General features: G+C 39.9%; 1 protein-coding gene and 1 long non-coding RNA gene across 3 annotated transcripts in view; one reads left to right on the forward strand and one right to left on the reverse strand.

Moving 5' to 3' along the window:
* Window positions 1-1,024: 1,024 nt before the first annotated feature.
* MYB (MYB proto-oncogene, transcription factor) lies at window positions 1,025-17,087 on the reverse strand. Of its 2 annotated transcripts, XM_077289322.1 has the most exons (16): window positions 16,937-17,087; window positions 13,792-13,906; window positions 12,793-12,864; window positions 12,291-12,383; window positions 11,860-12,080; window positions 11,067-11,298; window positions 9,471-9,539; window positions 8,676-8,780; window positions 7,911-8,153; window positions 6,859-7,212; window positions 6,327-6,469; window positions 5,920-6,034; window positions 5,538-5,663; window positions 4,020-4,133; window positions 2,965-3,072; window positions 1,025-2,008 (listed from the first exon to the last, which is right to left on the reverse strand). In XM_077289322.1, exons 1-16 carry the CDS (start codon window positions 16,957-16,959, stop codon window positions 1,898-1,900), a joined length of 2,244 nt encoding a protein of 747 aa, XP_077145437.1. In that variant the 5' UTR covers window positions 16,960-17,087; the 3' UTR covers window positions 1,025-1,897. The 2 variants fall into 2 exon arrangements, with proteins under 2 accessions (XP_077145437.1, XP_077145438.1); XM_077289323.1 differs by lacking the exon at window positions 6,859-7,212.
* A 4,996-nt stretch (window positions 17,088-22,083) lies between these two features.
* LOC143809824 (uncharacterized) overlaps window positions 22,084-24,934 on the forward strand; it is a 124,730-nt gene continuing 121,879 nt past the window's right edge. Inside the window, exon 1 of the long non-coding RNA XR_013222475.1 lies at window positions 22,084-22,321. This is a non-coding gene — a long non-coding RNA (uncharacterized LOC143809824). The remainder of the gene's footprint in view (window positions 22,322-24,934) is intronic.

A 24,934-nucleotide genomic window follows, 5' to 3' on the forward strand; every position in this document is an offset into this window, starting at 1 on the left:
TCAGCACCACACTGGGGACAGCGCTTACTGTAGCGCTGTCTCGTGCACGGTCCATGTGGTACTCAGTCGGCACACGGGCAGCACACGGCTGCGGCACGTGTGCCACACTGATATGCCACGTGAGCTCACGGACACGGATAACTCCGGTACCGATTTTTCCGGTACCGGAATTATCTGGACGTGTGAGACTGGCCTGACAGAGAGTTCTTTCGGTGAGGTCTACAGTCCTCTGAGCTCATCATATATCAAGGCAGTGACATAGGAGCTCAGCTGGGTGTTGGTTACTGTCCATTTTCCCCTAGACACATAGGTCATTTGGACATTAATAAGTCTATATTTGCATTAAATAACTCAAAATAGGTTCAATACAGTCATAAGAGACCCTAAAGTGTTATGCACTTTGGCAAAACTGGCATATTCGAATTTTAAAAGATCTGCCAATCTGTACTTTCTTCCTTTGGCATTCTGAAATTGACATAGTTCTGGGTTTGAGTTCTAGAATCCAATATGTCACTTTTCTCTTAATGTTGAGATTTCATCATTTAGTTCAAATGTTACATGTAAGCCCTGATTTGTATTCAGATCACAGAACTAAAAAAAAAAACCTAACCCATATGTTAAAATGAAAAACATTTGTAGAATAAAACCCTTAAACACAGCAAAGCATGGGAATGCAACAAGTTACAAAACACTCTTTTATTTTTTACAAAGGCAGTACAAAATAAGTGCAGTTATGCTGCACAATATCATTTAAGGCAGCAAATTCAAAGGTCACAAACAATAAAATCCAATAATACAGTGTTCTCCTCATCAAGTCCAAATAAAAGGCAGTAACTGTACAAAATAATAAAAATGCCTCCTTGGGTAGAAAACCAAGTCTATATGATATAATTCTTATAAAAACAGACAAATTATAATAATAATTAAAAAAACACAACACATAAAATGCAGTCTTCTCCCAAATAAATGAAGGTGCAATTTTATAACAATCTCCCAGTATTTTGTCTTTCTTTTTTTTTTTTTTGTAAATGTAAATAATTGTTTTTAAGACATACATTTTTAATGAAATGCTAGTGCATAATAAAGCAGACATCAGCACAGCCGTCTTTATTATTTTGTACATATCCCAATTATGTCATCACATTGCTGGCATGTCTACATGCTACAGTCATAGCAGCAGGGCAAGGGGTAACAATAATATATAAAAACACCAAAAGAATATTGGCAATTTATAAAAAAAAATTAAATTAGTGAATAAAAATATAATTTGCTTTATTAGAAAAAAATTCCAGTCAGTAGCCATTTAAAGCAAGCTAAAAAGATGTGTGCATATATATATAAAACAAACCAGAGCAGACACACAATCATTTTTACAAAACTGTAGAAAAAAGTAATGTACAGTTAAGAATAGTAAAAACAATGACTCCCTTTTATATGTTTTTGCATGTGTGATAAATATTGACAATTGTAGTAATGCTTGCTTCTCTTTGAATCAGTAGGCAATTAGGCAGAAACTGGTAGAGTTCCTGTTTAGGATATATGCCATATTTCTTCTATAAACAATACTGGTATTATAAGTTTGATCTTCTAAACATATTCAAATGTTGTGTAAAATACACTAAATATCAGCGCCTCACCTAAACGATATAGGTAGAAATGTCACTTTATGTATATGGAAATATGCATCTGCCAGCATTATTTGCTGACCAGATGAACCTCCAACTATAAGATCAGTGACAAGAACAAAATGCACTTGGTGCTTCTCCCAACTGTTGTACCACAACAAAAATCTCCCAATTAAGAACATTCCCAGAGCTTCACGTAGAGGAATTTTACAAAAAAATCCCAAATTTTATGAAGTGTTTCTATGATAATGCTTCTTTTGACCCCACTGTCATCACATGACAAGTGTTGATACATTTTTCATACATTTGTGATACATTTCTGAATACATCTTCTGTTCCTCAATTTTTCCACAAGATATTGCATCCCATGCACTGCTGAACTGCTGTTGAGAGAAAACACATTTATTTTAGCACAAGAATGGAATGACATTTATTCTTTTTCATAATTGTGTCTAGTGTTGCTGTTCCTAATGGTCACAGTCTAAGGCTATGTTCACACTTTGCGGTTTTTGCTGCGGATCCGCTGCGGATTTGACGCTGCGGATCTGCAGCAGTTTTCCATGCAGGGTACAGTACAATGTTACCCTATGGAAAACAAAATCCGCTGTTCCCACTTTGCAGAAAATCCCTTTAAAAACCGCGCGGAATTGCTGCGGAAAAAAAGAAGGAGCATGTCACTTCTTTCTGCGGATTCCGCAGCGGTTTTCAACATGCACCAATAGGAAAGTGCTGTTGGAAACCCGCAGAGGAATCCGCAGAAAAATCCGCAGCGAAAACCGCAGCGGATTTTCAATGCGGTTTTTCCAAATCCGCTGCGGAAAAATCCGCAGCAAAATCTGCAAAGTGTGAACATGCCCTTAGTCAAATTGTTAGTAAATTGTTTTACAATACCCTTGATTTCTTTGAAAAATAAATTAAACTACAATTCTCTTAATAGTATGAGATTCTTGTGTAAATGTAATGCCTGGCTATTATAGAAACTTCATATGGGCATTAATTGAATCAGATTAACAATGCTTCACACATTTTGTCAGGAACAGCTAGTAAAGTGTATATATCCTCATATTTTTAACAAACGTGTTTACAGAAAAACTAAATCTGACAGTTTTCTATTACTATACCAAACAATATGTAACATGTAAAATCTGTTAATTTGCTGTTCTTTCTCCAGAATAACGGTTTCTTTATTAAAGGAAAGACACTTTTGGGTGAACAGCACTGAGCTTGGTACAAAATGATAAACACATAGATTTGCATTTAAGAAAGCCATGGAAAGCATATCATGGCAGTCAGTGCTGGGTAACTGAATGACTAGCTGAAGATGAGAGTAATCACTTACATGTAATGGGCTTGCCAGCGATCTGTTCCTGGGTGCTGTAATACATTTCACTCTGTGGTCCTCTTTATCAGACATAGGTTTCATTAACAATGAACTGGTAAGAAGATTCTGAAAATACAAAAGACACTAACTCATCCTGACTGTTCAATAAAGGGGTTGTTATTCAACAACTGAAGTTTCTACTGCAAAATCATGGAGGCGAATAGGGAAAAAGAAAAAAAAAAGACGCAACATGTTTTGCTCTAACTCCTTGAAGGGACTGGTGCAACAGCTAATGCGCTGAATAAGGCTACTTTCACACTAGTCCGTCGGTACGGGCCGTCGCAAACCTTCGGCCCGACGGACAGTGTGTTAATGTAGCACAATGTGGGCAGCGGATGCAGTTTTACAACGCATTCGCTGCCCATTGTGAGTTCCGGGGAGGAGGGGGCCGAAAATGGCGGACACGACGCACAAAAAAACATTACATGGAACTTTTTTTGTGCCGGAGGTCCGCTAAAACACGACGCATCCGTCGCAGGATGGATGCGACGTGTGGCAATCCGTCGCTAATGCAAGTGTATGGAGAAAAAAACGCATCCTGCGGGCAACTTTGCAGGATGCGTTTTTTCTACATAACGACGCATTGCGATGTCCGTCACACAACGCAAGTGTGAAAGTAGCCTAAGTGAACGATTCTTTTCTGTGGGATTAGTTCCCACATCAGTTTCTCTCTGGCCTTTTTGTACCATCCTATGGCCAGAAAAACAAAGGCAAGGCCTAAGAATTTCTACAGTAGATATTGACTGCTGCCTTAAAGGGGATTTTAGTATCATACATTTTGGCAATTGAATATAGTTCCTGGAGAAGTATCTCTACAATGAGATAAATACATGGAAACAAGCAGCTACAAATTTTATTAACTTATTAACTACTATTAACTACAGATATAGGAATTTTACAAAAGGGCATATGATTAAAAAAAACCTATATTTATTTATTAGTACATAATGTAGTCAGTGTCTACGAGGATGGCATAAATTGATTTTCTATTTATTTTTGAGTATTGCACTTACAGGAGTATCTTCCAGAAAATGTTGTTGTGTGAACAACTGAGCAGTCAAGTTCTCTTGTTCCCACAGACTGGAGAAAAAATGGCTAAATTTATGATTCGGAGAAGGTGACTCCACCTCAAGAGAAAAAAAATAAAATTGTAATTAAAATTACAAACATTGAAAATGCTATTAAAATAAATAATTATTCATACCCTTCTAGATGCAATTTGTAAAATGTTTATTTTGGAATTATAGATGTCTTAAATGACAAGGTTAAAAATTATTATATTAAAAATATATTTTACCAGTAACAGTGATATCTTATACAATTTTTTGTATATTGTACATTTTATTGGAGCTTGATAAGTCTCTTAATACCCATTGTAGTGCCTTTCTAAATTTAGGTTTACAAATTAGGTACCTGCCTTCACTTTGCTAGCAATAGGGAAAAGAAATTATGGTCTGAGATAGACTTTAAGGCCGGAGACACACTGGTGCGAGATACGGCCGAGTCTCGCTGGTTAAAAGCAAGCTGTGGCACCTGCATTCCGGAGCTGAGCGTGCAGCTCCATGTATTGCTATGGAGCCGCACGCTCCGCTCCAGAGTGCCGGTGCCACAGCTTGCTTTTAACCAGCGAGACTCGGCCGTATCTCGCACCAGTGTGTCTCCGGCCTAATGGGGAAAAACTGGATTGGTGAAAATTAGGATACAGTTGATCGCAGAAGCAGTTCTATCAACATTTTCATGCAGTAACCATAATTGTGACAAGAGCTGTATGTATTGGTAGTGCATGGTAGCACTACTGGCACATGGTGAGGTACTTTATTATATATAGCAGTGGAGTTCAAAAATCATCACAATTATGCCAAACAATTGTTAATGTCAAAGAAAGTTATGCCCCTTCTGACTACTTGACTTAACCTGAAGGCCTTGCACATTTGATATGAAGCTGTTGACCAAAACCTCTGAAATGTGCAACATAATTAAACATGCAGGTACTGGTGTTGCTCACAGAAAAAAAAAGTGATTTTCTTTTTAAAAAAAACAAAAAAAACAAAAACAAAACATAGCGTAATGAATCCTATTTAAAAATGTTATTTAACTAAATGCCACTTTACATACCATGGCAATTTGTGCTGGCAATATTACCCTAATTCATCATGACCTGGGTTGATCACACCAGTCTTGATGAGGCAGCGCGGTGAAGTCAGAGGCGCTTGATTCATAAAGAGGTGCACAACCTTAAAGAATCAGGCGCATCATAAAAGTGCTGTGCGCCTCGTCACTCATTTACTCTGGTCAGGAACTGGAGTAAGATTTGCGGTGTTAGGCATGCCACAATTCCTCAAGAATTAGACGAGCATGTGTCGGCACGCTCAATCCTAGCTCAGCAAATTTTGGCAGACGTCATTGAAATCTTTTCAAAGTGTTATATGTCAAAGTTCTGCCATAAACACTTTGATGAATCAGGGCCTGTGTGTTTTGTTTGTAGCACAAAAGATCACAATTCTTTACAGAATTCTTCTTTTTTTTTTTACCTCTTGCTTGATTTTCTTTAACATTGGCTCCTCTATTTCTTGGAGATCAGGTACAATGCCAGACTCCTCAGCCTCCTGCTTAATTACTTCCTGTAGGTCTTCGGCAAGGTGTGAAGGGGTGTGATGCTAAAAATACAAGGTAAAAATATTGAATGGTAAAACACATTGGTACATATTTACTAATACTATAGAGACGTGTAACAAAGCTTTTGTATATAAGCTACACAGTGTGTCCAACATTTGAAATGCCAGAGGAGTCTGGACAATTGGTATTGGATTTGATAAATCATCACAATTATGCCAAACAATTGTTAATGTCAAAGAAAGTTATGCACCTTCTGACTACTTCATAAAATTAGCCACAATTTACATATCAACTTACCGAAAGTTTAAGTGGTCCATATTTGAATTCTTGTGCTGCTAAGGCATTTTTAAACGGTGTAGGAGTTCTTGGAGAACTGTCCAAAAGTGACCTTTTTATAGCTGGCGTTCGAAGACTAAATTAAAAAACAAACAAAATATAACACAAATTAACCAAAATAATAGGTCTAAACAAAGAAGACACACATACCACAATGCTAAATATATATGTGGGAAAAACACTCAGCAAAAAACTATTTATATAGACAGCGGGCACATACTATAAATACTTTTTTAGTTTCTCTCTCTAGAAATTATATTTTTATTTCATAATTTTATCATGCTTACAAATTAAAGCCTACAGGCGATAACTAATATATTTAACGGGTATATTATAGAAAAATCAGTGAAACAAACAAAACAACATACATGGTATTTTCTTTTTGAAGTCGTGGTGTGTGGTCGCGGTGAAGAGGTGTTACTATAGTAGTTTTATGAGAGGCACAAAGTGGAGTAGATGTTAGGTTCGGGTGCTCCATATCCAAACTGTCATGTGCTGTGGTGTTTAAAAACTGGAAATAAGAGGCAACCTGGTTAATCAGTGATATTAGTTAAATTAAAAAAATACTGAAAAATTCTATATATTTTCACACAAACAATTAAGAGGGTTACAGTGTTAAATGAAGAAAACAAGCAGTTGTTAACAGACATGTTATTAAATACCATCACCAAACAAATGACAGGTAGAAGCAAAGACTTAAAAAACACCAACACCATTACACCCCTTCCCAGTGCAAAACTAAATACCAGCACAAGAGATACTGGTAAAATTTAGACCATGATGTGAAATCAATGAGTGTGATAAGAATTAGTCATTGTTTCCAAACAATTAGTTTCTATATTGTTAATTCTTTGGTGACTCTTTAGAATTAGTGAGAACTTTGCAGAAGTTTTATTCTACCTGAGAGGGAGAGAAAGACAGGCTTTTGATAGGGGACTGCTTTGATGTAGAACTGACGATGTCAGACAGGTTTAAGGGACTGCTGTCTCCACTGGCTAAGTAAGTCAGACGCCCTTTCTTTTTGCACAAGATGATCAGCGGCGATGAGGTACTTTTTAATGAATTTAGGGAGTTGGGCGATACGAACGAATACCGATACAACATACTTTTGTTTGTATCAGGTGCATATCTTGGGCTGCACAGGCCCATGCCCTCTGTAGGCTCTGAGTCTCGAGTTGAGGGAGATTTGCTGGGTGAGGAACCTCTTTGCTCATTGGTTTGAAAACTGTTGACTTCACCCCATGATGAAGAATCCTGAAAACAATGTAGGAGGCACGAAACGTTTAACATTATGTATTGTGCCACCTCAAACAGTAGTCCCAAAACATTTCAAAGCACAGATCTATTTATTACAACTTCCTAATTTATAAGGAGGTAGGTTCACAATACGGATGACTTCTGTTATAGTGCAAGGACTACAATATTCATGTTCTCAGAATCTTTACGTTTGCAATACAGTAAAAAAAAGAACTGTGGGCAGCACCACAGAATGTAATGCTAAACTCTTCTAAACCAAAGAAGCACATGCAGTCTTGTTAAGCTTGAAAAGGACAGACAAGCTTTTTATGCAGTTAATCAACATAATGTTATAAACAAGTAATTTCTGCCATGTAAGAAACAAGACAAGACATACCAATTTACAACCATACCCATTATAGATAACGCACAACACGTTCTCTAGTTATTTCAACAGTGCTACGCACCCTCATCTTATCACTGACAGCATGCATTAAGTACATTCTATAAGTAAATTTATAGAAAACTACATTTGATTATCTGTGTCTAAAATGCATTTATAAATGTAAGAAGGCAATAAATAAACCAACATTTTGGGACAGCAACAGTAAAGATCACTAGGCTTAGCTAATGAGGCAATGCTTTACTCTTAATATTTAATCAGTGTAGACACTTTTATATCACACCTAACAGTCAAAGTCCCATGTACCACTTACAGAATCTATAAGCTGAAGAGTTTCTGAGTATTCAGGCAAGTTTTTCATCTGTATTAATAAATTAACACCAAAGCATCGAGCAGGTGAGGCACTTTCTTCTGGGAGACATCCATGGTCCATGGGGGGAGAAGGAGTACAGTTATGTGGCTCACCAAGACAGGACACAGGAGCACTATCGCCATGAGGCCGAGAGTTATCAGCAATTGTTGTACTGTGCCATACAGGATATTCTTCTGCATGATTCTGTTTTGCAAAGACAGGGTGAAAATTGAAAAATATAGAAAAAAGAAGGAACTTACAATGAAATTGCTCAAGGTGTCTCACACACAGCTAGAGTCCCGATAAAAGCTCTTGCATCATCTAAAGACCTTACACTTCTGAAACAGTTGTCAAGATGTTTCCTTTCATCAATGCAGTGTTGTGCCTAAAATGTTGCTATATGTTGTGTCATCTTGCAATTACTACTTTATATTACAACTATATTGAAGTGGCAAAGTCAAATACTGTAGGTATTTAAACCGTTTGAAGACTAACAGCATCTAAACTAGAATAATGCTATACAAAATTGAACTCCTGCATCTTTACTCCTGGATCAATGTGTAAACCACGGACATGTAAATTTCACTAATAAATTTGTTAAAACCGTTAGTGGTAAAAGTACACTTTGAACTTCCAAGGAAGGAGAAAAATAAGTTGGTATTTTACTAAAAGTATTGTTAACAAATAAAAGTTTACTATTATAGTACTAAATTACATGCGTCTTACCGGTAATGCATGATGTCCCTTTAGTTCATTCTCTGTTGACATGAGTAATAATTCTAATTCTTTTATCCTCTTTTCTTTTTCTGGATCTTCATCATTATAGTGTCTCTACAAGAAGGCAACTAATTTACTATCAAGAGAAGAGATGGCCCTGCGAATCAATTCACAAGATCAGATCCAGTGACTATGTCAGTAACCTGTGGCCATATTTTCCTGTGAACTGCCCTTGCCTGATGGCGTCCATGACACCTCTTTTGATTAGCCAGCTCGCCTCAATATCATTGTTGCGGAGTGACACGTAACAACGTGCTAGGCAGGCTAATCAATATAAGCGCAGCATATGTTGTCAGGTTACATGGATTTCGTCCAAAAGCAATAGATTACAGACATGGCCTCTAGACTAGAATCTGCAAATCAATTTGCATAATTTTTAATCAAGGATTCAAGTCAGAAACATCTTATACGGATTCAGCTGTCTACTACTAAACTATAGTAGGTGTTAAAACATAACGTCTACTCTAACAAAACATTTTATCCAGATCTGAAAAGTGTAATACTGATTCCCCTTTCATGCCAAGTCATTGCTTCCTCTTTTCCATACTTTCTTTACACTGTAAATTAACTCTTGTAATGTGGTCCTAAACAGAAATGTAATATAACTATTCCAAGGCTTTCTTTCTTGACAACAATTGAAAATGTACATAGAGTAAATGAAATATTTTAATTATACATGTGTACATTATAAAATAGGAAATAATTAAATTGCACCAACTGCATAAAAAAAGAACACATACATACCGGAACAACTGCTGTGGCTGGCTGAGGGACATTGACTATATTAACATGCAATGCAACAGGATAAGGTGTCTGCAAATATAGAAAAATAAAATAAGTTCACATTGGTTTGTACTAATATTTTATTACATCTTCCAGATTGCTATGGGTTTTTATCATTTCTAGACTCGTACTGTTTTTAATAAGCAAACTGAGGAACGAAAAGATTCAATTTACATAATACCCCTAAGGAATCAAAAGATAAAGGCTTGACCATATGTTAAAAGAAAAGTTTGCATGAATGTTTGTACTATCATTTCAAGTATTCAAATCAGGTAGGATTCTGCCCAGGACTCTTTAAAAGGCCTTTATTATTCTGATAATCTAAGCTAGATTTGCATTTCCTTGCCTTACTAAACTCCTAAACTAAAATATACATCATGTATATATTCAAATGTAAAATTGAGAAAGTATATGAAGTGCAGACTTTCTAATTTAAAAATACTATAATGAAAATTGGAAAAACATATAATTTTTGCTTCAACCCCTTTCTGAAATGTGAAGTACTTCTATGTCTCACACCGGATATGGAGCTGAGCACACCATATCCAGCAAATTCCGGCAGTACAAGACAGCTAGCATCCACCACTATCAGTAGCGACTGGAGAGAGCTCAGATTGCTGCTGCTAAAACCTTAAAATGTTGCTGTCAGAGATTTAGGGCGCGTGATCAGCATTGCCTCCCCCCTTCCCAGCAACCATGGCAGCTAGGGGCCTGCTGGAGGTTAGGCTTCATAGGAGATCACCATTTTACCTACATACTGCAATGGTGGAGTATTGAATTTACATAGAACACATTTTTAAATTATGACAGGCTCATGTCCCTCACAAAGGAGAAAAAAAAATAAATAATAATCCCATATGCATTCACGCTTCCGTAAAGGTCTGATCTATCAAGATCCACTTACTCTATTTGGTAAATGCCATAAAGAAAGAAATGCCATAGTTGCTGGGTTTTTTTGGTTGCCATGCCTTCCCTCAAAAATACAATAGAAAGTGACCAAAATACCCAAATTAGTACCAATAAAAACTTAATCTCGACAAAAAAGCACTCTGAACTCTATTGCACATTTCTATTTTTTTCACCACTTCACATAAAAAAATGCTTTACAAGTTTGGTATTGTTAGAATCATTACTTACCTGACCAATCAAGTTCCCAGGTCATTTTTAATGTACAATGCATGCCAAAAGCAAACACAAATTTAAATATAATTAAAAAAAATAAATAAAAACAATGGCAGAATTGTTCTGTGGGGTTCTTTTTCCGCCGTTTCAATGCGCACTTTTTCTCTATTTTGAAGTGTACTGGGAGGTAAAATGATTGGTAACATTAAAAACTACTTGTTTGCAAAAAATAAGCCCTCACATGGCTATACAATAGAAGAAGGCGAGGAACAGCTTAACACGCAAAAAAGAAAAAAAAAAAACACCGGAAGTTAAAATTTAGATCGTTATACCCACATGATATATTAGCCTATAAAAAGGCACAGTTGTATTTCACCAATGAAGATGAAAACAAAAGTGAACTTTATACAGATATTCCTACTTAAAAATCCTTACATTTTGAGGATCAGTCATATGGTAGTAGAAGTTGTTCACTGGAGTATGGCTACTTTGAGAGATGTGCGAAGAAGGTGGGGTGTGAGTGGTGAAGCCCAACAAGTGGTTGCTTTTTGGGAAATTTGTGGCTCCTGAAGGCTGATTGGTTTTCGATGATTCCTGCAGATAACCTTCCTGTTCGACCTTACGTCGCATAGTAGAATTCCAGTGGTTCTTGATAGCATTATCCGTTCTAAAAAAAAAAAAAAAATTAGAATTGCAAAAATGATTTAAGACAATATTAGGAATGTCAACTTAGTTATAGAGCATTCTACATTCTAAAAAAAATAATCAAAAACTCTGTTGAAATCTGGTAACTGTGTTTTACAGGATTGGATAATTTATTTTGTTAGTGCAGCTTTCCTCATAAACTGACCAGCATTTCTCATAAAATGTTTGCTTGTGGAGCGTCATGTGACCAGTCCAGTCCATCACCTTCCTACAATTGTAAAACACCTCACATGGGAAAGCTGCTTTTGTATTCAACAAGGCTGATGCACTGGTCTAGTCTCATGTACCTCCATCAGCAGCAGTTATATAGCTGTAACATATTTTTTTGTTATAGGCAACACTGACACCTCTTAGAAAAAATTACCGTATATTGTCAGTCTGAACTCTTTTTGATGAGCCATGAAAACATCTACTACTTTATGAAATTTCGTAATTTGATAAAAGAATGCATTTTCAAAGTTTATTGATCTGTCAATAGTCTATAATAAGCTTGAAAATCTCTACAAATTCCATGTTATAATACCTCCCAGGCAGAAGCTTTGCAATTTCAGCCCATCTATTTCCTAAACGTTTGTGAGCATCATATATTATCTTGTCCTCTTCTTCTGTCCAAGAGGTCTTCTTCACTTCTGGATTGAGATGATTGTGCCATCGCTCTCTGCACTGTTTGCCAATTCTTCCTTTCAAGTGCTTTGCAATGACAGACCAGCGTTTCGGACCATATTTTTGAACTAGTTCAATAACCTTAAAAAAAAAATAGATAAATGTGTAATTGCTTGCATGTATGTTTACGCAGACATCAGCTAGTTACTTTTTTTTATGAAAAGCTCTAAACTTCCATATAACACAAATTTTATTTTAATAGAGATTTTAACTAGAAATCAAATGAAAACAAAATGAAAAGGAAAGAACTGGAAATTGCAATACAGAAGATTAAAATGGGCTAAAGCTTACTCTTTGATCTTCTTCTTTAGTCCATGGACCTTTTATAAGTTCAGGGTTTAACACTTTCTGCCATCTATGTTGGCACTGAACATCTGTCCGGTTCTTAGGAAAAAAAAACAAGAAATAAATATGTTCCCTTATTCAGGAGTACTAATATTTTTACAGACTGATATCTAATGATTCATTTAGTTGTGCACGCCTCTTAATGATTTAGGAGCATCTGAAAAGTGGCATAAACCCGTTTGCACCTCGGCACAAATCTTACTACAGCCAGGGACTGGAGCAAGATTTGTGGCACAGCGAACGCCATTGCTATTCATGAATTTGATGAGCTGGAGTTGCCATGCCCGTTCCAGCTCTGCCAACATTGTCAGAGTTGGGTGAAAAAAGAGTAAAAATGCCAAAAGTCACACAATTTTAGCGCAGCCTCATGTTGCGCCAGAACTTTGCTGCTATTCAAAGTTTTTACACCATAATTCTGATGGTCAAAGTGAAAAGTAATGTGACTTACAGGAAGAAAACTAGCTATAACTTTCCAGTCTTCTGTTCCATTCTGTTCCACTAGCTTCTTAAGTTTTTCATCCTGAAATAAAAGAAATTGTAAATAAGAGGAGCCATGCTATCGGCACATTTTATTTACATCCCACAAAGTCGATATTCCTTAAAGGAGTTGTCCACCATTTGAACAACTCATTCTCTTTCCCCATGTTTGGTCTTGTTAAAATAAAAAAGGTTATACTCACCTCCCGTGGCGGCACTCGCTCTCCTGCGGCTCATGTGAGATTGTTACGTTACGCAAGCCCTGTGCCCAATCAGCGACTGCTATAATGTCCTCACCTTCAGACGTATAAGTATTTAATAGGGTGTGAGTGGCCAGCCGCAGCTCTCACTTCCGGTTATTACTTATACATTCGAATGCAGGCACAGTGAAGCCGGAGCTAATCGGGCACAGGGCTCACATGACGTAACAACCTCACGTGAGCCGTGAGAGATCGAGTGCTCAGGGCGCTGGAACAGTGCCAGGTGGCAAGTACTAGCTTTTTTATTTTAATTGGGCCAAGCATGGGGAATGAGAAGGGTTGTGCAAGTAGTGGACAACCCCTTTAATTTAAGTCAATATTTTCTACTTTACTATATATTTAAAAGTAAGGAATATATTGATAAATTTATGCAGAACTGTATGAAACAATGTGCACAATGGCTACATGGGTTAAATGTAGTTTCCAAAAATTGAAAATCCTATATATTTTCCATGTCTAAAGATATGATTTTATCAAATCAGCTAACAGTATAATTGATTTGTTGCCAGTTAACACAAAGAAACAGGTCACTCCCTGTCACTCTCCAAGCAACCACTTTACAACAAAACTAGGACCTGGAATGCCAGAGTGAGACTCAATGAGACATACCGTAATTGTGTACAAAATATATCACTGAGGAAACAATGTGATATTTAGAACTGTTATAAAGACATACTGTATTAGCACCAGCCATTCATGTTTATACCTACCTCTTCACGGGTCCACCGCGTTTTGCCCAAATGCCGTTTTCCTTTGGACAACAGGCCATCATAATCATGCTCATACATTTCAATGTCATCTTCTTCTTCCTCTGAGCTGTATATACTGTAGAAAGAAAATTTCATGACAAAAATGGCAAGACTTAGTTCTCACATTAAAAAAATCACAATAACACAGAAAGGGACAAGGATGTCCGTCAAGTAGATTTTGCACGCTATTCTACTGCACTGATACTCTGAACAGGTTCTACTGTTTTTGGTATCCACAGATACAAGAGTACGGTCCTGGCAGACTGCTCATTGCTCTACAAGTTCAGACCTGCTTCTGCTGTCAGATGAGTGGCAAATTGCACATTTGGCAACCTTTCTATTAATAAAGTAAAAATAAACCTGAATGTCTGTGGACAGTAAAAGAATATGATATTACGTGTCATTTACACAAGCAGGTCCTAAGACTCTTTATCTGCTTTATAAAATACTCAAACATTTATGCTTGTCTGGAAGCAGTCCAAACTTTTGTCTTCACTTTCACTAAAAAAAAACAACCTAGAATAAAAGAAAGTAAGTTTACTTTGACCTTCTGCTATGGTATATATGTAAAGAGGGGTTGTCGGTAATATTTTATTTTTTTTACTTCGAAAGCTTTCTATACATACATTGAACAAAGTGAGAGTTACTCATAGCCGGCCCTGTGCTGCTGCCAATGGTCTTTGTTCATATGGCTAGAGCATTGACACCAAGTCAAAATCACGTGACCACTACAGCCAATCACTGTACTAAGCAGGAATGCTGAAGTAGACAGCACTAGAAGGATGAGTCCATTGATTAACTCCAGTGATCATGTGCTATCAATGTGACGTCAACTCTGCAGGGGTATCAACTAAGACAGCAATAGAGACCTAGTGCTGGAGTGTCAGGTAGCAAGTACTGCTGACCATTTTATTTTTATGTATAGGAAGCCTCCGGAGTAAAATAAGTTAAGAAAGAGAAACCCCTTATGGTACAGCTTTCTAGCATTTTATTATCATGTCCGAGAAAACAATTTGAAGGCCTTCCTACAATTGCCCTAAACAAATATGTAAAAAACCCAATTATAAACACGTAAATGCATATTTAAGCAATTCAATATTTATTCTTTATTGACATTTTGCTAAAATGTAATCAAGAAAAGTCATCTACACGGCACAAGATGCCTTTGTGAATCTTGTTAGGAGCCTTAGCTATCTTGCTGTTTTGTACACAAACACAAAAACCAACAGGCCTGCAGTTCATGGTCATAGAAGACAAAGACAGTTTTACAAGAGTACTGCTGAGCGACCAAGTTAAAAGTCAATAATGCATTCCTTATCTGACACACCAAGGTTCATTTAGACTCTTATTTAGCATGCGATGTGATCTATTCGAGACCCTCTCCAATCAAATACCTTCTAATGTTTTACTATTATTACTATGCAGCCTAATTTGTCACCAAGGGATTTCCCCGTCAGCTATATTTAAGTGAAAGGAAAATGATGAAGTTCTCACAAAGTTCTCACAATAACTCCCTATGCTTTTGCTTATAAAACAATATCCTAAAACTGCCAGGCTACAAGTGCACTAGAATAAGATGTGGGTACAGGTTTCATTAAGGACAGCGGGCAAGTCTCAAAGAGGAAACGCTTTCTTTCAAAAGTTGCCCTCTTGTCGCATGTAGATTGACGGTGTTTTATACCAGATGTATCACTATGGAAAGAGATGATGTTAAATGAAACTGCCTGATGAGAGTGAGAGATGATCATCTGCCGTGATAGATGGCATTTATAAAGAGCTCACATTTGTAGAGATAGAGTTTGCAGATAGTTGGAGGCAGTTGGACTTGTTTTATCATTGTTTCTTCATGACATCCAAGCATGGGCGAGGGGAGTGGGTTAATGAAAAGGGACGGTTTCATCACACTGTGTGGTTAGAGTAAGGTAAGCAGCAACTTTTAGCTTTGGAAGGAACTCCGTTATGCAATGGTCGAAGAGGTGATGATATATGGGCAGATGGGTGGGGGCTGTTATTTTGCCGCTTTTACAAATAGGACAAGACAAATGTACTCTTTGGATGGTCCTATGGGGTGCTTATCCCCTTCTATGCAGGACACAATCTGTCATACATAAAATTAGCAGTGTACATGCAATAAAGCAACATAGCTTACACCAGGCAATAACGTTTTAACATTTAGAACGGCATAGAACAGTCCACCATTGGTGGCACAAGAAATGGACTACACTATCACAGTGCACATTCATTGTTATAGAGCATAAATGATGCCAACGCTCTATCAATGCCCAGCACGCACATGTAGCTGGCAGATAACAACCATTGCCTTTAACCACAGCTGCTAATGCGCAGGGCCAGCCGGTGAAGCATGATGGAAGCTCCATATAGTGATCAGCAGTCCAGTATAGAGAGTATTAGGATCTAGATGCATGCCCCATGCTGTGGTAGCATTCCCTACAACGATCCCATATATTAATGTGACAGATGCTTCTGGCAGATCGCTGAGTGTTTACTTTCCCAGCTCTGTGCTGCATAGATCAGTATTAAATATGCCTCCTGGATGTGTCCCCTGCACACAAGCCCGGAGCCTGTGCACACATCAGCCTCACTGACATCTGCCTGCTGCTACACATGGGCACGAAAGCAGAACTCCAGCTGGGGGGCATCACCCTGAGCATCACTGCCGCCCCTTCCACCTGCCTGCCAGGGGCGATCACGGGAACAGGTGGCACATCAGGAATAAGGTCCAGGAAAAGTGCCCGAAATGAAACCAAAAGCATCCATGTTGTAGAATCCACGTGTGCTGGACAGAGCTGATCAGCGCCCACGCGTGGGACATGTGGAGCCGGGCATCTCCCGTGCACCTGCCGCACGATCACATTGCCCTGCAAGGGTGCTGCACACAAGTGTCACCACATAGCCCACACAGCAGGTACCTGCCATGTACACCAGGAATGCCACTGTAGCGCTCCATGCCACCTGCAGTGCCAATGTCACCCACGGACACAGCAGCCTCATAGCTTTCCATTCTCTCAGGAACTTTGACAGAGCAGTGCATTGCAGGTCAGGTCCGGCCATGTCCACAGCTGCGGTCCTCTCATGTATCTATTACCTGTTCCTCGGTCTCCTCGCCATCCTTACAGCAAGGTCAGGGGAGGCTGAGCAAGAAGGTGAATGTACTTCTCGCAAGTGGCTGGAGCTCTATGAAACTTTCTCAGGAGGTGTATACGAGGAGGGGAGAGGGCGGGCAGCAGCCGGGAGGAGGGCGCAGCTCCACATGAAAGACGGCGCAGAAAAAAAAGATTCCCCCAGACAAAAGCGCACTCGGCACTCCCCCCTCCCGCCAAATCTGCCGCCGTGCGCAGGCGCCTTCGCCTCAGGGTAGCAGTGCAATAGCGGGGAGGGGAGGTGAGGGCAGCGCCAAAGTATAGGCGCCTTTTTAGGCACAAACCCCGCTCTGAGAGGTGGGAGCTGGAGAGTGTAAATAACACGAAGTACATTGTCACGTTATCACTCGTGTCCTGTCACAAGTGACAAGTGGCCCCTATTCATTAGTGTTGGAGGCTCGTGTGACACTTCCGAGAATACGGTGCGCACATACTCATATTGTCCCTGCAAGACGGGTTTACCTCAGGAAATGTACTCTGCTCTTGCCAAGGGTTTAGTGCCAATATTCGACAGCAGGTGCCACCACACACCATGCTGCTGCCTTCGCACCAAGTTGCCCACTAATGTGTTAGGAAAGTTAAAAAAAAGTCATGGGGTTAAAAAAGTCAGGTAGAAATGACTGAAATCCTCACTACATTTTCAAGGGGTTTTGTGAAAAAATAGGCAAGGGCTACATGGCGACTTTGGACAGAGTTCTCTAGGTGTTGCTGATTCATCTCCGTGCAGTACAAGTGAATGGGGTCACGTGACATCACAAGCAAGTTGAAAAAAATGTGACACCTTTGGACATTTTGAGACTTGCTTGTCAATATCGCGGGACCGTCAAGGTCGCAATGTGACCCCACTCACTTGTATTGTGCTATGGTGTTACAACACCTAGCGAACGTTGGCCGCACGACAGGTGTCATAACTAAGGTCGTGTAGCCCCAGTCTAGAGGCTAGAGGGTATTCTTAAACCCCGGGTAAAGGATACACCCAGCTTCATTCAGGACACAACTGACCTATTGAATAAACTATCAGCAATAGGTCCTCTACCAGAAGGAACCATCCTGGCCACCATGGATGTGGAATCTTTGTACTCCAATATCCCACACCAGGATGGATTAAATGCCTGCAAATTCTTCCCGGAAAACACAGGGACTGATGCAAATTCTGTGGTGAAACTTATAAAATTCATCCTCACCCACAATTACTTTGAATTTGACAAGAAGATCTATCTACAGGAGACTGGCACAGCAATGGGAAGTAAAATGGCCCCACAGTATGCAAATCTTTTCATGGCCAAGCTTGAAAGTGACTTTTTGTCATGTCCCACCAGGCCTCTGGCGTACTACCGCTACATTGATGACATTTTAATCATCTGGACGGAGTCTGAGCCACAGCTAAAGACGTTCCATGAACAGTTTAATCAATTTCATCCTACCATCAACTTGACACTCAACTACTCCTGCACTGAAATTAACTTTTTGGACACCATCATTAAGCTGCAGAACAATAAAATAGAGACATCCCTGTATCAGAAGCCAATCGACCGTCCAACATACCTTAAATGGGACAGTTTCCATCCAAAACACATAAAAAACTCTATTGTCTACAGCCAAGCCATCAGGTACAATCGTATATGTTCCAACCCAATGGATAGGGATGAACACCTTGGTCGCCTCAGAAAGACCTTTTTGAATCAGGGCTACCATCCAAGAACAATTGAAAACCAGATTACAAGAGCCACCAGAATATCAAGGAATCACCTGCTACATTACAAAGCTAAAGAAGAAAATAACCGGGTGCCTCTAGTAGTTACCTACAATCCAAATCTAGAGGTGCTAAGGGGAGCTGCACGGAAATTACAACCTTTACTGCAAAAAGATGCCCGCTTACAATCCATTTTTCCAGACCCCCCACTACTGTGTTTTAGGCAGCCCCCAAACCAAAGAAGCATCATTGTCAAGAGCTCTCTGTCCTCTCCAACAGCTGCAGGAACCTTTCCTTGCAACCAGAAAAAATGTAAAACCTGTCCATTTATAATGACCACGGACAAGATAAAGATCCCCAATTCACATCAGGACTACAAGATCCCAGGTACTTTCAGCTGCGTCACTTCTAATGTGGTGTACTTAATTATTTGTACTAAATGTCCAACTGGGGGTCTGTATGTGGGGGAGACAGGGCAAAAGCTTAGACCGCCACACAATAAGAGAAAGAAGAATGGATCTACCTGTGGCAATACATTTTTGTCTCCCAAATCATAACATTATGGACATGAAATTACTTGTGTTAAAGGGTAGCTTCAAATCCCAGAGAGACAGAAGAGTCTGGGAATATAAACTGATGACGACCTTTGACACTTTCACTGCAGGAATGAATGTGTCACACGGATTTATGTCTTTTTACATCAACTAAGGAACTTGCCCCTCAGACCATGTGGGGTCATCACAACAGAACGAGACCCCAATAAAACAATCCTTATCTAAGAACTGGCCCAATATTTATGGACATAACTGTTTATCACCCATGGTAATTCTGCTTCATGTCACCTGTCTTATCCATGGTTTTTCCCTTTTTTTTTTTTCTATGCTGTTGTGCATAAATATGTGATTCTTCAGAATTTGTTTTAGCCTTTGCCTGATGAAGAGACCTGTGTAGTCTTGAGAGCTTGCAATTTGTTACCATCTTTTCAGTTAGCCATTAAAAGGTATCAACCACTGAGGACTCTCAATTCTAAATATTTTTCTATCTACTGGCTAACACGGTACCCAGATATATTTCTCACACAGCATAGTACATGCTCAGCGCGGACATCAGGCTCCAGGCATCAGACAGGTGTCATCAGACTCCGGACATCAGACACGACCTAGAAAGGAACTCAGGCTGTATGGTGCAAGCACCGCAGCAACGGACTGGAGCTGGACGGAGCTAGCACCGCATAATTAGCTGACCACAGCGTAGTAGACGCTCAGCAGGAACTCCGGACTCCATCTTCAGAAGACGAACACAGGTTTATTCTCAAGACACAGGTTACAGAAAGTTCACAGTCTCTGGGTACATGGTTCAAGGCACAGAAGGACTTCAGGAATATCACACAGCAGGAAACCAGATTCAAGGGCAAGGACTTTGGTACCAACACATAGACAGGACAGGTCCAGGGACAAAGACATCAGCTTTCCTAGAACTGATAGTAGGCAGAACAGGAGCTGGAAAACAGGCAGACCAAGAGCAACCAGGAGGACCAAACACACACATGGCTAGGTTAAGAAGCCTAATGAGAAGCCCTGGCAACGCCCAATAGGGAAGAGGAACTTTAAATAGGAGCTGCCCCTCAGCAATATGCTGGGGACAGCAATTCAAGCACACACACTGCCCCTAATAAAAGCGGGGAAGGTGCGGCCGCGCACATCCTAAGCACAGACAGAAACCAGTACAACATAGCAAGCACAGGAACTGCGGCTTAAGGCACCTGGCAGTGGCTGCAAGCCTGGGCACCTTGGAAAGTCATGCACCAGCTGCAGAGGACCTCACAAACCGCGGATAGCTTCCACAGCAGCAGCCAGGGACCGCACACGCGGATGGTCGTGCCCCGGAGCAAAGACCTTACAACACATGTACGGCTGCGCAGCACAGCAGGGAACTGAGCAGCATCCATACAGATAACAGTCAACAGTATCCCAGCTGATTAGGGGGAAAAGAGCAAAGGGTAAAAACACAAACATGCAGAGTAACGCCGGGGAACCAAACAGTCACAGGTATAGGACAAGGTTCAGACAGGGTCAGGAACGGGACCAGGCACAGAAACAAGGACTCAGGCAACGGTACAAAGCCCCACTGGGTGGTCAAGAGACACAGGTGAAGGCCAGGGTACAAAGCCCCACTGGGTGGCAGAAACAAGGCACAAACACACCGGCGTTACACCCCACCTTTTCATCACTTCATTAATGATGTTATCCTTGTGGTGGTGGATCGGCTCACAAAGATGACCCATTTTTTTCCAACTAAAGGGATTCCTACTGCTGAACAAACAGCCAAATTAATGGCAAAGAGTTATTAGGCTGCTTTAAAATTCCTGACAATGTCATTTATGATAGAGGTGTTCAGTTTACATCAAGATTTTGGAAAAGCTTTTGCACAACTTTAGGAGTTACTGTCAATTTGTCTACTGCCTTCCACCCACAATCCAATGGCCAGACTGAAAGAACTAACCAAACCCTCGAACAATACTTACAATGTTTTTTTCCTACATACAGGATGATTGGGTGGACTATTTACCAACAGCAGAATTTGCCTTTAATAACTCCAAACACAGTTCTCCATCCCTAAGGCCATTTTTTGCTAACAATGGCCTGCATCCAGTATGTATTCCTAATATCTCATCAATACTTTGATTCCTGATGTTACTGACAGACATACAAAGATGCAGAAAGCTCAGGAAGAACTAATTGAGATGTTACAAAAGGCCCAAGAAGATTGCAAAGAAACAGTGAATAAACATCGCAAGGCCCTTTCTACCCTTCAAGTTGGTGACAAGGTTTGCCTATCTATAAAACATCTGCAAACGAACGTACTGTCTCCTAAGCTGGGTCAAATATTCATAAGAATAAGAATTTTCAAATTTCTGAACAAATTAACCCAGTTGAGTTCCATTTCAACTTCCTAACAGCCTGAAAATTCACCCTTATGAATTAACCCTTGCTCAAATCATTCAATGACAACCTGTTTCCAGGAAGAACTCAGCCACCTCCTCCAACAGAAAAAGTCCATGGTGAAGAAAAGTACATTGTGAATAAAATTCTGGACTCTAGAATATTTAGAGAAAGATTACAATATTTGGTGCAAAGGAAGGGTTACGGAACAATAGTTAATTCATGGTAGCCGGGATGCAATGTCCATACATCCAGGCTTACAAGAGCCTTTCATCAGTGACATGTAGAGAAGCCAGCGAGTGAGATGTCCAGAAGCCATCCTGGAAGGAGGGGAGTAGCGTCAGGACTCGAACCCAGCAGCCCTTGTGCACCAGCCAACAGCTCTTCCCTTTGAGCAATTCAGCTCCCTGGAAAGTTCCTTGCTAACCCAGATACTAGTAGCTGTGTTGTCCCTGAATGTCTCCACCCTGAGTGACTCAACCCTGTGATCTCCTGATTGAACACCCTACTTAAACCTGGCAGTGCACTTCCTTCCTTGCAAGATTATTAAGCGCCAAGTCTTTAGTCAAAATTCTTTCCACCTGCTTATCCTCAAGGTTATACTTCTGTTACCAGGTACCGATCTCTGGCTATTCCTGACTACACTATCTGCCGGTGCTGCCCCTAGTGGTTGCAAAACCACTACTCCAACTCAGGTCAGTCTATAACATCCACATTGTGTAACCTTATAATAATGATCCCCAGGGCCTCTGTATTGTAATTATGCTCCTAAGCAGGAGTGTACATAGAAATCATAGGGTCCCATAGCAAAAGTGTTTTAAGGCCACTGTGGTGCAGCGGTGTAGGTGCAGTGTGACAGACAGACAATGATCCAGGAAAGTTCAAAACAAACATGTTTTAATGCCTTCACCCCGAAGCCTGTTTTCACCTGAGTGACGGCCAATTTTTACAATTCTGACCACTGTCACTTTATAAGGTCATAACTCTGAAACGCTTCAATGGATCCTGGTGATTCTGTTTTCTCGTGACATATTGTACTTTATGATAGCGGTAAAACTTCTTCGATATGACTTGCATTTATTTGTGAAAAAAACAAAAACTTGACGAAAATTGTGAAAATTTAGCAATTTTCAAACTTTTAGTTTTTATGCCCTTAAATTAGAGAGTTATATCACATAATATAGTTAATAAACAACATTTCCCACATGTCTGATTTACATCAGCACAATTTTGGAAACATGATTTTTTTTTGTTAGGGAGTTATAAGGGTTAAAAGTTGACCAGCGATTTCTCATTTTTGCAACAAAATTTACAAAACCATTTTTTTTAGGGACCACCTCACACTTGAAGTGACTTTGAGGGGTCTATATGACAGAAAATGCCCCAAAGTGACACCATTCTAAAAACTGCACCCCTCAAGGTACTCAAAACCACATTCAAAAAGTTTATTAACCCTTCAGGTGCTTCACAGGAATTTTTGGAATGTTTAAAAAAAATTGAACATTTAACTTTTTTTTCACAACATTTTTACTTCAGATCCAATTTGTTTTATGTTACCAAGGGTAACAGGAGAAATTGGACCACAAAAGTTGTTGTACAATTTGTCCTGAGTACGCCGATACCCCATATGTTGGGGTAAACCATTGTTTGGGCGCATGGCAGAGCTCGGAAGGGAAGGAGCGCCATTTGACTTTTGAATGCAAAATTTGCTGGAATTGAGATCGGACACCATGTTGCCTTTGGAGAGCCCCTGATGTGCCTAAACAGTGGAAACCCCCCACAAGTGACACCATTTTGGAAAGTAGACCCTCTAAGGAACTAATCTAGATGTGTGGTGAGCACTTTGAACCTCCAAGTGCTTCACAGAAGTTTATAATGTAGAGCCGTAAAAAAAAAAATTTTTCACAAAAAATTATCTTTTTGCCCCAAATTTTTTATTTTCCCAAGGGTAACAGGATAAATTGGACCCCAAAAGTCGTTGTGCAATTTGTCCTGAGTACGCTGATACTTCATATATGGGGATAAACCACTGTTTCAGCGCATGGCAGAGCTCGGAAGGGAAGGAGTGCCGTTTGACTTTTCAATGCAAAATTGGCTGGAATTGAGATCGGAACCCATGTCACGTTTGGAGAGCCCCTGACGTGCTTAAACAGTGGAAACCCACCACAAGTGACCCCATTTTGGAAAGAAGACCCCCTAAGAAACTTATCTAGATGTGTGATGAGCACTTTTAACCCCCAATTGTTTCACTAAAGTTTAGAATGTAGCGCCGTGAAAATTAAAAAATAATTTTTTCTTTCCACAAAATGATGTTTTAGCCCGCAATTTTTTTTTCCCAAGGGTAACAGGAGAAATTGGACCACAAAAGTTGTTGTCCAATTTGTCATGAGAACGCTGATACCCCATATGTGGGGGGGAACCACTGTTTGGGCGCACGGGAGAACTCGGAAGGGAAGGAGCACTGTTTTAGTTTTTCAGCGCAGAATTGGCTGGAATTGAGATCGGACGCCATGTCGCGTTTGGAGAGCCCCTGATGTGCCTAAACAGTGGAAACCCCCCAATTCTAACTGAAACCCTAACCCCAGCCCTAACCCTAGCCCTAACCCTAACCCTAATGGGAAAATGGAAATAAATACGTTTTTTAAAATTTTATTATTTTTGCCTAACTAAGGGGGTGATGAAGGGGGGTTTGATTTACTTTTATAGCGTTTTTTTGACGGATTTTTATGATTGGCAGCCGTCACACACTAAAATCACCACATTTTTAGAGCTATAATTTATCCATATTTTGGCCAACAGAATCATATGAGATTTGAGTTGACGTTTTTATTGGTACCATTTTCGGGCACATGACATTTTTTGATTGCTTTTTATTCCGATTTTTGGGAGGCGGAATGAACAAATACCAGCAATTCCTGAAATTCTTTTAGGGGGGCGTTTATACCGTTCCACGTGTGGTAAAATTGATAAAGCAGCTTTATTGTCAGCTGTCATATACAGCTGACACCCGCACCCGATCACCGCGGCGCTCAGCGTGAGACCGCGGTGATCGGTGCGCCGTACTAGTACTGCGGCTGGCACAATTGCAGTTGCCGCAGCGCAGTACTAGTACGGTGCATGTCACGAAGGGGTTAATTGTCCAAAACTCACAACGTAAACACACGGTATCCTATGGATTGCAGCCGGGAAACAAGACAGTCCGTATCCGAGACCGGTTGCCGTGGGCGACTGCACCACCGTGCTACACTGAAGGCTGCCAGGCCTCTTGGCTTTGCTTGGCTCCATGTTCACACCTGTTGAGCTTTTGC

This window comes from Ranitomeya variabilis, chromosome 2 (assembly GCF_051348905.1).
Source record: "Ranitomeya variabilis isolate aRanVar5 chromosome 2, aRanVar5.hap1, whole genome shotgun sequence".
Taxonomy (NCBI): domain Eukaryota; kingdom Metazoa; phylum Chordata; class Amphibia; order Anura; family Dendrobatidae; genus Ranitomeya; species Ranitomeya variabilis.

Coding starts and splice junctions, on each gene's coding strand:
- MYB (XM_077289322.1), bottom strand. CDS start 16,959: ATGGCGAGGAGACCGAGGAACAG. Junction 12,081..12,290: donor CTAAAGAAGAAGATCAAAGA/GTAAGCTTTAGC, acceptor TTTTTTTTTAAG/GTTATTGAACTAGTTCAAAA. Junction 9,540..11,066: donor ATATGACTGATCCTCAAAAT/GTAAGGATTTTT, acceptor CTATATTTGCAG/ACACCTTATCCTGTTGCATT.